Here is a 16,332-nt window from a genome sequence, read left to right on the forward strand (position 1 = left end):
GATATTTATATTAATTGTATCTTAAAAGCAGTACAAATGCTGCTGGAAATGCATGCAGAGCTCAATCGTATGTTGTTTATTAAGCACTGCAGCACAGTTCACATGGCTGTACTTATTTAAAGATCCAAGCCTGACGTTTGTTTATATAAACTTGTTTTTAAGCGTTCGCAAGATAGTTAATATTCTCCATAAAATCCCTTTAAGGAATGGTTATCCTCTACATGGAATATATGTCACTGTATCCTTTTACCCTTCAAAAATTACCTGCTACTAAAATGCCCCTGAAGAAATTGTCTTTCTTACCTTTAGTTTTCTTCTTGCATTGAATTTCTTCAAGCAATCTACAGTCTCCTGCCTGTGCATCATAGAGGCCACAGTAGAACGTTGCTGAGGAAGAAGAAAAGAACAATATATTCAATACACACAAATATATGAGTTATGTTGTATTTACTGGAGAACAAACATATCATAACCTGCATGGGCCAAATTCCTAAGTCTTAAGCTCCTATCCCTCACTGGTATCTACTCAAGCAAACCTCAATGCACCAGTGAAGTCTCCAAGATTTTGCCTGGGTGCAGGGATCCATGCCAATGGAACCTGATACAAAACTAGAGACTCAGTTTATACTCAGTCCTTACCTATGAAAAACTCCAACTTAAATCAGTGGGGTTTACACCTGTGTAGAGACTGACTAAAACCAAACCATTTTGGCCATATATAATTATAAAAATAAAAAATCAGTAATAGCATCCTGAATTGTGGTGTCCTGTAAAGTTTTCTTTTAAAAAAATGAATGGAGTTTTATTTAACATTACCAGTATTGTGTGATGCACGGGAACATGAAATGTGTAAAAAGGAAATATTCAACATCCTCCTTATTTCTTCTGAAACTCATTATCACTTGTATTGTTCTATGATAGAGAAGACACTGCAGCCTACTAGAATGAGTGCAGGGCTGGGCACCAGGACCACATCAGTTCTGATTGTGGCTCTGTTAGTGACTTGCAGAGTATCCTTAGGCAAATCCCTAATTTCCTGTTTCCGTGTTTTACCCTACCTGCACAATGGGGGCAGTATCATTTACCTATCTCCCAGTGTTTTGAGAATTAATTGTTCTGAAGATGCAAAGCACGATATGAGAGAATTTTTCTTGATACAGCTCCATACTGTATTCCCTGAGCATGCACATAATAATGATGTCTTAAAGACCATGAGAAAAGGAGTACTTGTGGCACCTTAGAGACTAACAAATCTATTTGAGCATAAGCTTTCGTGAGCTACAGCTCACTTCATCGCATGAAAGCTCAAGAAAGCTTATGCTCAAATAAATTTGTTAGTCTCTAAGGTGCCACAAGTACTCCTTTTCTTTTTGTGAATACAGACTAACATGGCTGCTACTCTGAAACCTGTCATTAAAGGCCATGATCCTCCATTCTCAGTGCAAGTGGATGTCTGTATCCACTCAAGAGCCCCAGTGAAGTCTCTGCTCCGCCTGGGCACACAGGTCTGCCTGCACAGGGCAGTTTCTTAGGCTGGAACCTCAGTTACGGTAATTATTTCTAGATTCACAGAGTCTAGATAATTACAGTTTTATCTCCTCTATTTAACTACATTGCAATGAAACAGCTCTAAGGAAGGAAAAAAATAATCATTAACCTTCTGAATTTGTGCACTAGATTTTGGAGAATGCTATCAACTATTTTGCATGTACAATTTTTTAGGCATGCAAGTGGAAACTACTTACACATATCCATGGATGCTTCAGTGCCTCTGATGCTGTGATTCGTTTGGCAGGGTTGATGGTAAGCATTTTATTGATGAGGTCTTTGGCTTCAGGAGTCACTGTATCCCACTCTGGTGAGGGAAACTTGAGGAAAAATATATATGTAATTCTCTCTCTGTATGTGTGTATACACACACACACACACACACACACACACACACAGTATGTCACATGAATGGATAACACAGCTTAAAAATTCGAAGACTAAAGAAGCCTGTTATAAAGAAAATAATTTCAAACAACTTTTTATGTAAACATGTGTTTTCTTCTTTATTGTTTTGATGACTTCTAACAGGCTTGTTTCAGATATTAACTTATTTTGTAGTGCAACATGATGCAAACTGACACTTAGAGGATGAAATTACAAATTCAAGGGGAATACAGTTGGCTAAGAAATTCAGATCAGGGAGTGTGCTTTTCTGTGTGTTTGTACACTGCCTAATACAGTACTGCAATAAAAATAATAAACAAAATTATCATATAGACTTATTTGTCTTCTTGAATGTTAAACAGTGTATATGACATCTTAATGTTTAAACTCTGATTTATGAAACCACTTTATCAGGTACTTAAGCCCATCCCTGATCAGCAAAACATTTAAGCTTGTGCTTAAGTCCCATTGGAATGGGACTTAAGTGTGTGCTCAAGTGCTTTCCTGAAACACAGCCATAAGCAACTTGTGTTTTTCACTTTATAAATTAATGAATTTAGACCTTGTGGAAATTGAGAATGGGGCACGGGTCGCTTGTAGTTTTAAGCTAGTATAAATGGTGGATTCTCTATAATTTGAAGTCTTTAAAACATGATTTGAGGACTTCAGTAACTCAACCAGAGGTTAGGGGTCTTCTGCAGAAGTGGGTGGTTGAGGTTCTTTGGCCTGCAATGTGCAGGAGGTCAGACTAGATGATCATGATGGTCCCTTCCGGCCTTAAAGTCTATGAATCTAATAGCGCTCGAGTCACTGCTGATCCAGAGAACAGGTACCTAGGGAGAGTGAGAGTGCTACCTTCTTCTGCAGGGACCACCTCTATGGAAGATCAGTCCAGTCTCCATATGTATTTAATCACTGCCTTCTCAGCTGTGACTGCAGTGCCAACTGGAATGGTATGTTTTGCAATATGGGCGCTTGACCACTAAGAACAAGACTGAGACCATAAACTCATTTCCACTACAAGGCTTACACGAATGGCTTAAAAGATAGAAAGTTCTGTATGCCTTACAATTTTTTGAGTCATTCAGTCTTTAAATTGCTTATCAGTTGAGCACCAATAGACTCCAATTTCACTGTGTCTAAAATAAATGTACTATACTATAAAATCTATAACCCTTCTGAACTACTACTCTAATCCTTCCAACGTTCACTGCTGGGCACTGACAGTCAATGGGACTATTCCCACATAAGTGTTTGCAGAACTGGGCTCTATAACGCTACTGTTATGCCTATTTAGGCAGGCTACAACTTTATGAAAGATAATGCACAGGAAAAAGTTATTTAGGTTGGTACCAGTGGTACACTGAAGAATTTAAAGTTTTGTCAATTTAGAAATACTACTGAAGATCTGAACAAAGCAAAAGTAACCATCATTCATAAATGATTTTAGACTAATGTAACTACCAGACTCAGACTTTGAGCAGTAAAGGAATTTGATAAAAAACATACTGTAGGAGGTATTCGTATTTGTAAGGCTCCTTTTGCACACATTTGTCCCAGCCAGACACACATATGCAAACTTATAAGTGAATCAACTGAGATCACAGCTGTGATACTCTGTAACTAATCTAACTGAAATGTAAAATCAGTAACAATAACCAGCAGAAAGAAAAACCTTGTGCTCTCTCAATACCATCCCTAAAAAGCAACAGCTGTAGGATTGTGGGCAAAGGTACACATTAGTAGAAATATAGGTACTGTTTAAACAGGCAGATAGAAATATACTGCATAATGGTATATATTATATATTGTACAGGCCAAAGAGATGTTTACTCATATAAAGAGAGTGGATCATAAAAATGCTGATAAGAACAGAAATATTTAGGAACTAATTCCTCCTTAGTTTTCACTCCCTTCTTAGTCTAGCAAACTCATACTGAAAGCTCGAATTAAAAACAATTATAAGAGTAGCTCATAATACATACATCATAAGCACCAGCCTTGATCTGCTGATAGAGTCTGTGCTGGTCTTCATCCCAGAAAGGAGGGTATCCCACAAGGAGAATATAGAGAATGACACCTGGAGGAAATCCAAAGTAGCACTAATTAAGCCATTCATGTAAACTAGCCGCAGTGAACATGAACTGAATCATGCCTCAAGGCTGCACAAAACAGGAACAAACAAATAAGGCAAATGACTTATTTGGTAGTACAGCTGAATAGAAATCTTCCACATGTTGGAAAATAAACATCCTGACAATGCTCTGAGGCAGCTGTAGAGTTCACATGATGACACCCTGGAAGAAATTATGGGGAGTGCAGGTGAAGACTATGTGTCTGGAAATGGTGCCTAGATACTATGGGGATGGGCACATTGGAAATGTCTAGTTAGCTCTAGAGACAGACAGGGATATCTCCTCTAGTCCTACTCGGAACAGTCTTAGACAGCACAGAGATTAAAACCAGCCTGCTAATGTAAGTGCTCTCATTAGTGTACTGATGGTAAAGATGATGGAAAATTTTAAGAAAAGAGTCTACCATAGACAAGCCTATCTGATTTGTCATTTATTCGGCCGTGGTTTTGGGATAACTACAAGACGCAAGTGCATTCACAGATATGGCCTAATCAATCTGTCTATGCTACAAATAGTACCTGTTAAAGAACCAGGTTACAAAATGGTTGTCCCTTAACCTGGTTACAAATATGATTTCAGGGCAATTCAAACATTTTAACTGGGCAGCTAAAGCAATGGAGAGAGACTGGTATTTAGCCGGGTAATGAAATATAATTAAGGCCCAGTCTATAACACAAACTGGAACCATGTTTGTAACCATGTTAAGGAAAAATTGTGTTGTTGCTAGGTTCTAGGACACTGTTACACCTGTAGTGTAGACAGGGTCAAGAGTGCTCTGACAGCACATTTGCTTAACTGTAACATTCAAATAATAACTACTATTCAAATAAACAACTACTGAAAAGGTAAATATGAGATAAGGAAACATTTAAAATTAACTCTGAAATACATGAAACAGAGGCTCCTAACGGACAGATCACAATGTAGTGGGCTAAATACAATTCTTCAAAATTGTTTCTTACCACATGCCCACATGTCCACTGGCTTCCCATAAGGATCTTTTCGTAGCACTTCTGGTGAAAGATATCCTGGTGTACCAGCAAAACCTGTCAGAAAGCATGATGAGAGAGTTAGCCAGTCAGTCATGAGAACAGTTGTGTTCTCCATAACTGTATATACAGTATAACAAAGAATTTCTTAAATAACACCCTCTTCTGCAGACTGTGTCTATATTAGCTATTTAGTTTTAAAATCTCCTACCTTTGGGACACCTGTAGCTCAGCTCATCAGGTAGTAGGTGACAATGGGAGTGTTGGTGTAGACAGGACACCACCATGTCCAGTGTAGAGGTATGACAGTAAAAATAACATTGGACATCTGTCTACATCTGCAATCCAATTGTTGTTACTACTGGTGGAGCTACACTGATGAAAGAGCAAGAGTGGGAGATTTCACATAAAGATTCAGTGCAGACACTCTCATGATTTATGTACTACAGTAAATCTATTGTAGGCCTTCAGCAATGACAAGCAGTGCATTTACTTGGTGTCACAGAGTCATAAAAGTTACAGAGGGGAAAATTCTACTACATCTTCCTGTCCATCTCCCAGTAAATGCAGTATCTTTTCTATTTTATCCAGGTCAGCGCCTAAGCTCTGGTCTACGCTGGGGGGGAGGGAGGGAGATGTCAACCTAAGATACGCAACTTCAGCTACACAAATAGCGTAGTTGAAGTCGGCGTATCTTAGGTAGACTTACCTGGCCGTGAGGATGGCGGCGAGTTGACAGCTGCTGCTCCCCCGTCAACTCCGCTTCCGCCTCTCGTGAGCTGGAGTTCCGGAGCTGATGGGGAGCGTGTTCGGGGATCCATTTATCGCGTCTAGACAAGACTTGATAAATCGATCCCCGACAGATCGATCACTACCCGCCAATCCGGCAGGTAGTGAAGACCTGCCCTAAGTGACGAACTTAGCCCGTAAGTGTCTTACAGAGAGGAAAAAGAAGGTGTACCTGATCATATGAACATTTTTGCTGGTTGTTTGTTATTAGACTGATCAGAGTTAGCATAAGATAAGCCCTAAACTATAGAAATTATGTCAGTAGAGCTCATCTAGGAATCACAAATCATCTCCTGTGGATCCTTTAATTCAGCCATCTATCCATTCTGTGGATTGTCAGACTGACATCCACGTAAATTTGTTACGAATGTTATCACCTATTTTATACTTCAGTGGTATCAAGTGCACTTATTGTCCAAACAGAATACAGTAAGAGTAAAGCTACAGTCTCATGTTCATATTAAAAAAGTGAAAATACTCCATGAATAAAATGCAGCTGGATCCCATGGAAAGTTTTCTCAATGTATAAGCAATAAGTAGGGCCAGAATTAGAAAACTAGTGTAGATCAGTGTATATTACAAAATGTTATCCAAACCCTTTCTCCCAAACTGGCGATTCATCCCAGTTAATGCCAGGTTGTGGTACTATCACTGCCCTCCTTTGGAAATTGAGCTGAGGGGAGTAGAAGTTTTTGCTCCCACCGGAGCATCATAGTGCCAGTTGCTCATAGCAGAAATCAAATCAGGCTGCAGCCTCTTTCCAAACACTGCCATTCATTTTTCAGATTGTGCCGGCTCTTTACAGGCCACCTCTGATATAAGTGACATTTTGGGAGTTTTCTACTACCACATCTGTGTCCCCTGGGGATGTTCCAGGTAGAAGCTGGCCCAAACTCTGTAGTGAATTTGGCTCATGGAATTTACAAGTTCCTCCTCATTCTTTAAATAGGTTTCAGAGTAACAGCCGTGTTAGTCTGTATTCGCAAAAAGAAAAGGAGTACTTGTGGCACCTTAGAGACTAACCAATTTATTTGAGCATGCTCAAATAAATTGGTTAGTCTCTAAGGTGCCACATTCTTTAAATACTAGACAATGTTGTTTTCCTCTTAGGAGAAACACAAAATGGAGGCATGGAAGACACCAAAGCATGCCAAGCATTATGTAAAAATGAAAGTAATTGATGACTAGAATGAATGAATGCTGGTACACTGACAGATGAATAATCTCAGACTTTTTCTAAAACACAGTTTAAATGGAATCTGTCCTGTTCGCCAATGGCCATGAAGTACTATTGCCTATAAGACTGCCTGAATGACCAGAATATTGATTTGGTGACTGTTACTGTATTATGCAAACTTGGCTAGAATATTTTAATCTATCTATAATTGAAAAGAGATGCAATTGAGCCTACAAAGACCAGTTAAGACCATTTAACTGAATAGTGTCTATGTGCCTAGAGCCTCAGCTGGTAATCTTTCCAGCATCCTCCCCGCCCCCCCACTGTGCCCCCTTCCCCTCCCTCCACAGCAGTGTCCTCTTTTGGGGAACCTGAAATATGGTAACCCTAAATTTAAGACAAGGTGCAACTAGGGCTCAATCCAGCTCCCAATGAGTTAACATTTTAATGTTTCTTGACTTTAGCAAAGCTTTTGACACGGTCTCCCACAGTATTCTTGTCAGCAAGTTAAGGAAGTATGGGCTGGATGAATGCACTATAGGGTGGGTAGAAAGCTGGCTAGATTGTCGGGCTCAACGGGTAGTGATCAATGGCTCCATGTCTAGTTGGCAGCCGGTGTCAAGTGGAGTGCCCCAGGGGTCGGTCCTGGGGCCGGTTTTGTTCAATATCTTCATAAATGATCTGGAGGATGGTGTGGATTGCACTCTCAGCAAATTTGCGGACGATACTAAACTGGGAGGAGTGGTAGATACGCTGGAGGGGAGGGATAGGATACAGAAGGACCTAGACAAATTGGAGGATTGGGCCAAAAGAAATCTGATGAGGTTCAATAAGGATAAGTGCAGGGTCCTGCACTTAGGAAGGAAGAATCCAATGCACCGCTACAGACTAGGGACCGAATGGCTAGGCAGCAGTTCTGCGGAAAAGGACCTAGGGGTGACAGTGGACGAGAAGCTGGATATGAGTCAGCAGTGTGCCCTTGTTGCCAAGAAGGCCAATGGCATTTTGGGATGTATAAGTAGGGGCATAGCGAGCAGATCGAGGGACGTGATCGTCCCCCTCTATTCGACATTGGTGAGGCCTCATCTGGAGTACTGTGTCCAGTTTTGGGCCCCACACTACAAGAAGGATGTGGATAAATTGGAGAGAGTCCAGCGAAGGGCAACAAAAATGATTAGGGGTCTAGAACACATGACTTATGAGGAGAGGCTGAGGGAGCTGGGATTGTTTAGCCTGCAGAAGAGAAGAATGAGGGGGGATTTGATAGCTGCTTTCAACTACCTGAAAGGGGGTTCCAAAGAGGATGGCTCTAGACTGTTCTCAATGGTAGCAGATGACAGAACGAGGAGTAATGGTCTCAAGTTGCAGTGGGGGAGGTTTAGATTGGATATTAGGAAAAACTTTTTCACTAAGAGGGTGGTGAAACACTGGAATGCGTTGCCTAGGGAGGTGGTGGAATCTCCTTCCTTGGAAGTTTTTAAGGTCAGGCTTGACAAAGCCCTGGCTGGGATGATTTAACTGGGAATTGGTCCTGCTTCGAGCAGGGGGTTGGACTAGATGACCTTCAGGGGTCCCTTCCAACCCTGATATTCTATGATTCTATGATTCTAACAGGATCTTTCCATGGACTTTAATGTGGGGTAATGAGTCACCTGCTTCAGTGAGTCAGCAGAGCCCACTTGATGGGTTTCCAGTAGATTAAACACCTGCTAACTGGGTGGGGTGTATTGGGAAAACGTTGCCAAGCTTTTTACAAACAGCTACACAGAAATGAAGCTTATTTAATTAACAAATGTGCAAAACAGGAAAATATCTTGCATTCTCCAAACAGGATATAATATATTCTGGACCATATTCTCTGCTGGCATAAATCTACTGACTTCAGTGCAACTCTGCCAGGAGGGAATTTGTCCCTCACAATACACAGAAAAAGATCCTGATGGGTTCAGAGCTATAAGTAGTATTTGTGAGTCACTAAGTGCTGGAAAATCCACCAGATAACAAAAGTTCCACTGGAAATTGGGAGAGAGAGAAAGTTGAACATACTATTACTATGCAGGGCCCTGCAAGTTCAAGTTCTTCATTGTAGGGCTAGCTATGGGTAGATCTACAGTAAAACCAAAGATGTGACTGTAGCTTAGATAGACGCACCCGTGCTAGCTTTAATCAACCTAGCATGGCTAAAATGCAGTGACGTTACAACAGCACAGGCTTCAGCATGGGCTGTACAAGCCTGCCCAGAACCTTGGGTACCTACTTGCATTGCTAGCCCACACCAAGACATATGCTGCTGCAACTTCACTGCTATTTTTAGTCATGTTCACTAAATTAAAGCTGGCATGGGTATGCTTATCTGAGCTGTAATCAGTCCCCCCACTTTCGATTGCAGCGTAGACATACCCTATAGGAAGAATGGCACTTGACATGCATCAGAAGGAGTTGCTTCTTCAAAGGCTCATACATCATGCACAAATATTCAACACTGCATTTAATCAGGCATGATCCATGCATGTTCCTTGCAAACAACCTGAACAAACCCTCCTTGCATCATGGGCTTTGGACTTTTACCAGTATAAAGTAGCAGACTAGGGCCTAACTCTGAACTCATAGCAGTGTAAGTCAAAAGTAACTCCATGAAAGTCAATGGAAAATTAAGCCCAAATTATATACTACGCAAGGGCTTTGTAGGTGGAAAAAGAGGGGATTTAAAACATTATTAGAAAGGGATGGGGAAAAAAAATTACAGAACAGGCACAGAACCCTTCATCTCCAAATAGAAAAACAAATAAAAATTGCTTTGTTACAACATGCTGCTTTCCTCATTCCACTGCTAACAGCTGAATCCATACCAAAGATATTTGAAAACAAATCCATTCACACGCTCTTCCCTCTCCTTGTGATCTTCCCTACAACTCCCCCACACTTCCTTTACCAAGATGGGGACGTTTTTAACAGCTGGATGAAGGTTTGAATTGGTTCTTTTTGTAATTCAGAACCACTTTGTCCTTCCCCAATTTCAACAGCACCACAGTGTTGTTTGATTAAAGGGTAATACTGGGCCTATCCTATTCTTACTGCCTTGGCACCAGAGGCCTTGGACACTTACCACTTTGGTTCCATTTTTAAATTATATAATAATGTTCATTTTTCACTAACCTACGCAGCAATGTACAGAATTTCTTACATTATACCCTTCTTAAAGTTTTTTGTGTCAGCCCCCGCTGAATTACTTGTAGCCCAAAACATTTACTTTAAATGCATCACAGCTCCATAGGATCAAGTGCAGAATTTATTTTTATAGAGACCCACAGGAACGGCAAAATCCTGGGCACTCTTCTGAATTCACCCTATTACTGAAATACCATTTAAAATATCTCAGGATTAAAACTCACCCTGATTAATTTTTTTTCCTGATTTGCCAGCTGTTTTTGCCATTAATACACAACTTCATTCTGTATTATTTTTGATCAAGTCCTGTTGTGCTGGCTTGACCAGTTATATGCTGTGGTGATATTTAGGTCCCCAATGCAACTCTGTGTCTTCTGGATTTTGGAAATCCACTATAAAACAGAGTGGGATTTAAAACACTGGACTAGTTAATAAGGACACTGTTATGCACAAATGTGTACATATGTACCCAACTCTTCAGACACTCAGCATGGCTAACCTACTGCTTTTGTTCTGTTACTCTGACAGCAAACTCCAGGTTTTTTACTTAATTTTTAAACATAGTTTTCCAGCTACTGTACATGTGAATGGTATCTGCGACAACCATTTTGTGCTATATTGTTCCTTTGGAGTCCTAATTATTTTTGCTTTATGCTTGACATATATTGAGTTAAAAACACCTTATTCATACATACCTTAGTATTTTTTTAAAAACTGAGAATAAACTCTTTTTCTCGCTTTTATTTATTTTGACCTTCAGGTAATGACAATAATGAATTTGCAATCTGCAGATGTTTTCTACATTAAATCAGGCCTGGATGAACTGATTGATTAGTTATCTGGGGGCTGTATTATCTTTTCTGAAGCATGAAGGGGACAATGCATGTCCCCCATCCCTAGTGATCCTACTCCCCTCGCACACTGTGTGTCCACCTACTACCCTTACCGTGGATCTCAGAATGTGTGTAAAGAGCTCTGCCTGACCCCTTCTTGCATGATCTAGAGGATACAATCTGACAGTGTATATCTTCCTTCGGGGGGGTTGGTGGGGGAAGGATTTAGGAGATGACTTGAAGTAAGAAATTTCTCTTTTTGAAATCATAATCGATGCATTTGACTCCACCCTTCGATATATCTTTGTGCCTCCTACTGAAAGTCAATGGGACTTAGGTTTCTTAGTCCCTAAGTGATGTCTGCAAATGGGACTTAGGCTCCTATGTCACATAAGTGCTTTTAAAAATTTTACCTACTGAGTTTTTAGCAAGATGCTGAGCTCCCCAGACTCTGCCGAGGTAATAAGAATTCAGGATGCTCAACACTGTGCAGGAAGAAGCCCAAAGTGAAGTAAGATGTAGAAACTGAATTACAGTACAAACAAAACAGCCAACCACCACATATTCAACTCTACTATGTATGATTGTCCATTATTATTATTAGGGTGGGAACAGGAAGGGTTGGGAGGATGGGCAGAAATGTGAGGTTAAAGAAACAAAAAATAGAAGAAGGTTCACTTACCAAACCAAGCCTGTTGTTCTCCTTGAACTTCTATAGCCAATCCGAAGTCTGCCAATTTTACAGCTGCTCCCTTGGATTTGCTAGCTAAAAGTAAATTCTCAGGCTTTATTCAGAGAGAGAGCAAAGAGGAAAGGGGGAGAGAGGGGAAATGAGATGAGAACACATCGTAAGTAACTTTTTTCAACATTTACATTTTCCAGTCCAGTATTCAATGATCGGCAATACTGAAAAGTACAAAACTATTTTATAGAGTGAAGAAAACAAACCATGCATTTCCCCTTGAATATTACAGAAACCTATGTCTTTCATTCATTCTAAAGGACCACCTGGCCTGCAAATGGCCTTCCCAATCCTGCATGATAGCAAGACGAAAAGAGATGTGTAGACCTACTGAAGAGATTATGGGGATCTGTGTGATCAAACTTTGTGTTTGGCATCTGCCTTTGTGACACAAAGCTGGCAATCACAATTTACCTACAAAAATGCTGCTGGGGAAAATATAGGTTGGGTCTGATCTGCATGCAGAATTTTTGCAGGATCAGTATATTACTCGCTGCAACATCATAAATGTGCTTTGCGTCATACAGCAATAACAGTAAGAGTCATGATTTTTATATATATATATATATATATATATTTAGAGAATGGATATTAAATAGATTATATAGTGCAATCTCTTCAGCATGGGAACTGTACCTTCTGTGTTTGCACAGTGCCTCGCATGGTCTGTGTTACCAGAAATAGCAACGGCAAGGATAGTAATAATAGCTACTGTTATTGTTGTTGCTATTTGTCATCACTTTTCAATTAGAAGTCAGATTCTAGGAAACAGCAAGAAATGACTATTTTTAACCAAATAAATGGTTTTGAACAATTGCTGTACACTGAATATGAGAGTCTTTCTTTTTGTATGGGTATATCTACTACTATTGGAAATGATCATTCATTTAGACAGAACACTATTAATGCATGCTTATGAGTTTCAGAAGAAACCGGAAAAGAATGGTTGAAGTATTTTGATGAGGTATTTTGTAAGTAAGGTACTTGGATTTGTTTCTAATATGAATTCAAATGCAACATTAACTTTACATATTTAAAACAGACGCTAAGGAAATGCAAAAGTTAGCATTCCAAATAGTGTGTTTAGTTTAAAATGCGTCTGTGTATGCTGTTAAACACACCTCTTAGAATATACAGGACATCAATCTTTGCAAAGATAAGGCTGCTAGAGCAAAGTTAAGTTTTGTTAGAATTTGCAGAATATTGTAGAATTCAGAAAAAATATAGCAGACACACTAACTGTAGGACCCAATATTCTTCCCCTGACATTTTCCTTTTCCCCCTGACATTAATACATCTTCTTTAAAAAAAAGAGAGGACATGCCCTATGTTGGCTTTAATTACAATCTCCCTCCTACAAATTTATCCCACTAATTACCTGAAGCATTTCTTGTGTAGGGATGTTAAAAACAGTGCACCAAATCATTACATCTTGTCTTAAAGTGAGGCCCCAATGCTGCCAAGTCTTCAATGTGAGCTTTATTTTAAGCATGTGAGCACCTTCATCAGCTTCAGCTGGACTATACACATGCTCAAGGTTAATAATGTTTGCGAGATCAGGGCCTAAGGCTATAAGCTTTTTGGGAGAGGCTGTCTTTTAGTATATGGCTGTACAGTGCCTAGCACAAAAGGACCATAATGTGAATAGGGCCTTTAGGCACTGCAGTGATTATGATGATGATAAATAACAATGGCTTCTAACAAGGTTTTTCTAAAATCTTGTTCAGAAGTTTATTATTTTCCTGTCACACACAACTTTTATGAACCAAAAACCTAGCAAAGAACTACCTATTCATTGAATGTTATTTACACCAACAGGTATTTTTCTTTTTCTTCTTGCTATTTTTGCGGTAGCTGTATCTAAAAAGGTTTAATCAAAAAGTATTTTTTCACCCTCACTGAATTTAAAAATGGTTGAATGAAACTTCCTTGACTTCTCATCTTCTCTCTATCCCCAGCAAAAAATCAACGTTGGGTTGAGACCAAACATGGAAATTCAGTCCTAAAGGAATTAGTCATTTTTAAGCAATTACTAAGCACTGAAAACAAGGGATGGGGATTATATGAAAACTGGTCTAGTAATAATGAAAACTATAATATAACTGGAGCTCTTCAGCAGAGTTACCACCCACCCTCTGGCATTTGTTATGGAAACAGTTAACTTCCAAAAGAAATATGAGAAAGTCATCTAAACTTTCGCCCCATATATGCTAAATCTTACCAATTATTATGTTAAAAACCGTGACATACACGAGATTCAGTCAATACATTTATTTAAAATAAAGATTAAGGTTTCCCAGAATAAAATGTAATCTATTTTTCACTTGAATTATTTCCATCTATTTAAATCACAGTACCCCCAATATTTAAAAAATAATGTTAAATGTTTCTTTAACTTTGACATGTTTTATAAATATTAATATAAACAATGTCACATTGTCTGTTATTTCCTCATACCTATTTCAATGTATAGCTAACATTCTTAGAGATTTTCAATCAAACAGAAAGAAATTTGCAGTAAACAACTTAAGGAAATTGATGGTCCTATTTGTTTGTGATCTTCAACAATCCAACACAGTGAAATTTCATGCACTACCAGTTGACACACAAGTCCTAATTCATGAAACACATACCCTATTTTGAATGGGATCACATTGTGAAATGGTATAACTCTTCCCCCCCCCCTTTTTATACAATTAGAAATCTGTAATCTCCCTATTAAATGGGATTAAAGTACTGTAAGCAAATACCATTGTCATAAGATAATAAGTATGTTTCAATAAAAAAAGAAGGAGCACATTTACTCCTATGATAAGAGCAACAGCCTTCCAGGCAGTATAGTGTGGGACTATGTCCTTAAAGAACATGCAGCTGCCAGTTCAGAATAACAAGAAACACACTAGATATTTATCATGCATGAACTTCAAATGACTAAGGCATATATGCATAACTGGAGAGGAACTGGGAGATTTTACAGCATAATCTTGTGTATCATCCATGAAACTAACAAATCAGTCTGGATCAAAAAGTTGCACTCTGCACGAAGAAAGTCTGGCTGCAGTCATGCATGTAGAAAAGCAGTGATGATTTTAAAAGTTACTTGTAAATAAATTAACAAAGACCTGAGTTTATGGCTTGTGTGTGGAAATGTCTTTATTCATAAAGGTTTTGTGTGGGGTTTAATATATCTGGAGCCTGATCTCGAATATTTTTTTCACAATGGGAGTCTGTGGGGGTTGTTAATCACCTTAGATTCTCAAGAGAAACATGGCCGCTGATTGCCAGAGCCAATGTAACTTAGATCTTGAAATTTCTACATGCAAGAGTTCTGTGAACTATGTGAAAGAAGACAGCCATTAGTAAGTGTTTTTACCAGCAATTTTAAAAATCCTATGAGAGTTTTTTCTGGATTGGGTTCTAGATCCATTCCAATACACCAAGGTTCCCAAACAGTGTTCCATGGAACACTTCCTGGTGGTCATATAGTGCCAGATCACGTCTTCATTTCTAGCTGCTCAACTGCATTAAAAAAGAGCTAGAAATATATATATATACTTCCCTAAAATGAAGCTAGATCATCCCTCTCACACCAAATGGGAAAGGACATTTTGCAAGTATGCTGTCAGGATATGGATAGGGTTTGAGGAAAAGATACTTCCAAACCCTCACAAGGCCAAGACCATCCCCCCTAGTTGCCTGGCCTCCTACAGTTCTAAGTAGCCTCTCCAGGCTTCCTTGCTGGAGTTTCACGAGATCCTTGTGTGGAGAGAGTTGTAGAAAACTCAATATGGCCCTGGAACGTATTCCCTTCTCTGTGTCACTTCCATGAGGGCAGTAGGGGGCTGATTTTCAGTTTCCTCAAGTTTTCATCTTGAAAATGAAATTATTTCAAAATTAAGCACTAATGGTGATAGGAACAAAGTCTCTCTACTGCTTCCAATTCATTCAGGATTTGCCAAAATAAAAAAAAATCCACAAGTGGGCTGGGGTGGAGAGAGCACAGTTGGGTTACATAAGGGATCATTCTTTTTTCATGCATCTCTAAGAAAATGTCACTTTATATGAACGGTACACCAAACCATTCCTTATCCTCTCAGTATATATAGCTACACACCAGTTTCTTTAACAGTGGATTGCACAGTATATACAGTGTGAACAGGCATCTTTAAAGCAGCTGGTCAAATTTCATATCCTTTCATTTAAAGCTGGTGCTGACTGAGACATGTGTTATCCAGCTGCTGAGAAGGATTTGTAGACTGGACAGAGACTTGGCATTGTAATGTTGTCCAAAATATGAAATATGGAGCTCCATAAGAGCAAAATGTAGGATGCTGACTATGCTTTCGGAATCCACCATGTCCCCTAGGTTTTCTGATTCGTGTTTTCCTGCATTACAACTCCTTAGATTTATCTAGTGTAACATTAAGGAAATCTATAAATAAAATAAAGTAACTATACAGCTCTTTGCTGGGGGTGAGAGACGAGGAGAGGGAAGACAACATTTTGATCCTGGTTCTATCATTGGTGATGAAAAATCTCAATCTGGAAAGGAAATTCCACCTCC

General features: G+C 39.2%; 1 protein-coding gene across 30 annotated transcripts in view; it reads right to left on the bottom strand.

Annotated features, from left to right (window-relative positions):
* CAMK2D (calcium/calmodulin dependent protein kinase II delta) overlaps positions 1–16,332 on the bottom strand; it is a 266,479-nt gene that overhangs the window by 63,018 nt on the left and 187,129 nt on the right. For all 30 annotated transcript variants that reach the window (XR_013345892.1, XR_013345895.1, XR_013345893.1 and 27 more), the window contains 5 exons: positions 11,709–11,811; positions 5,033–5,116; positions 3,921–4,015; positions 1,746–1,868; positions 304–387 (listed from right to left, as the gene is read on the bottom strand). Coding sequence is in view for 9 of the 30 variants with exons in the window: in XM_077815153.1 (XP_077671279.1) it covers positions 304–387; positions 1,746–1,868; positions 3,921–4,015; positions 5,033–5,116; positions 11,709–11,811 (489 nt within the window). In the remaining 21 variants the exon portion in view is untranslated. The remainder of the gene's footprint in view (positions 1–303; positions 388–1,745; positions 1,869–3,920; positions 4,016–5,032; positions 5,117–11,708; positions 11,812–16,332) is intronic.

This window comes from Eretmochelys imbricata, chromosome 4 (genome assembly GCF_965152235.1).
Source record: "Eretmochelys imbricata isolate rEreImb1 chromosome 4, rEreImb1.hap1, whole genome shotgun sequence".
In the NCBI taxonomy this organism is placed as follows: Eukaryota; Metazoa; Chordata; order Testudines; family Cheloniidae; genus Eretmochelys; species Eretmochelys imbricata.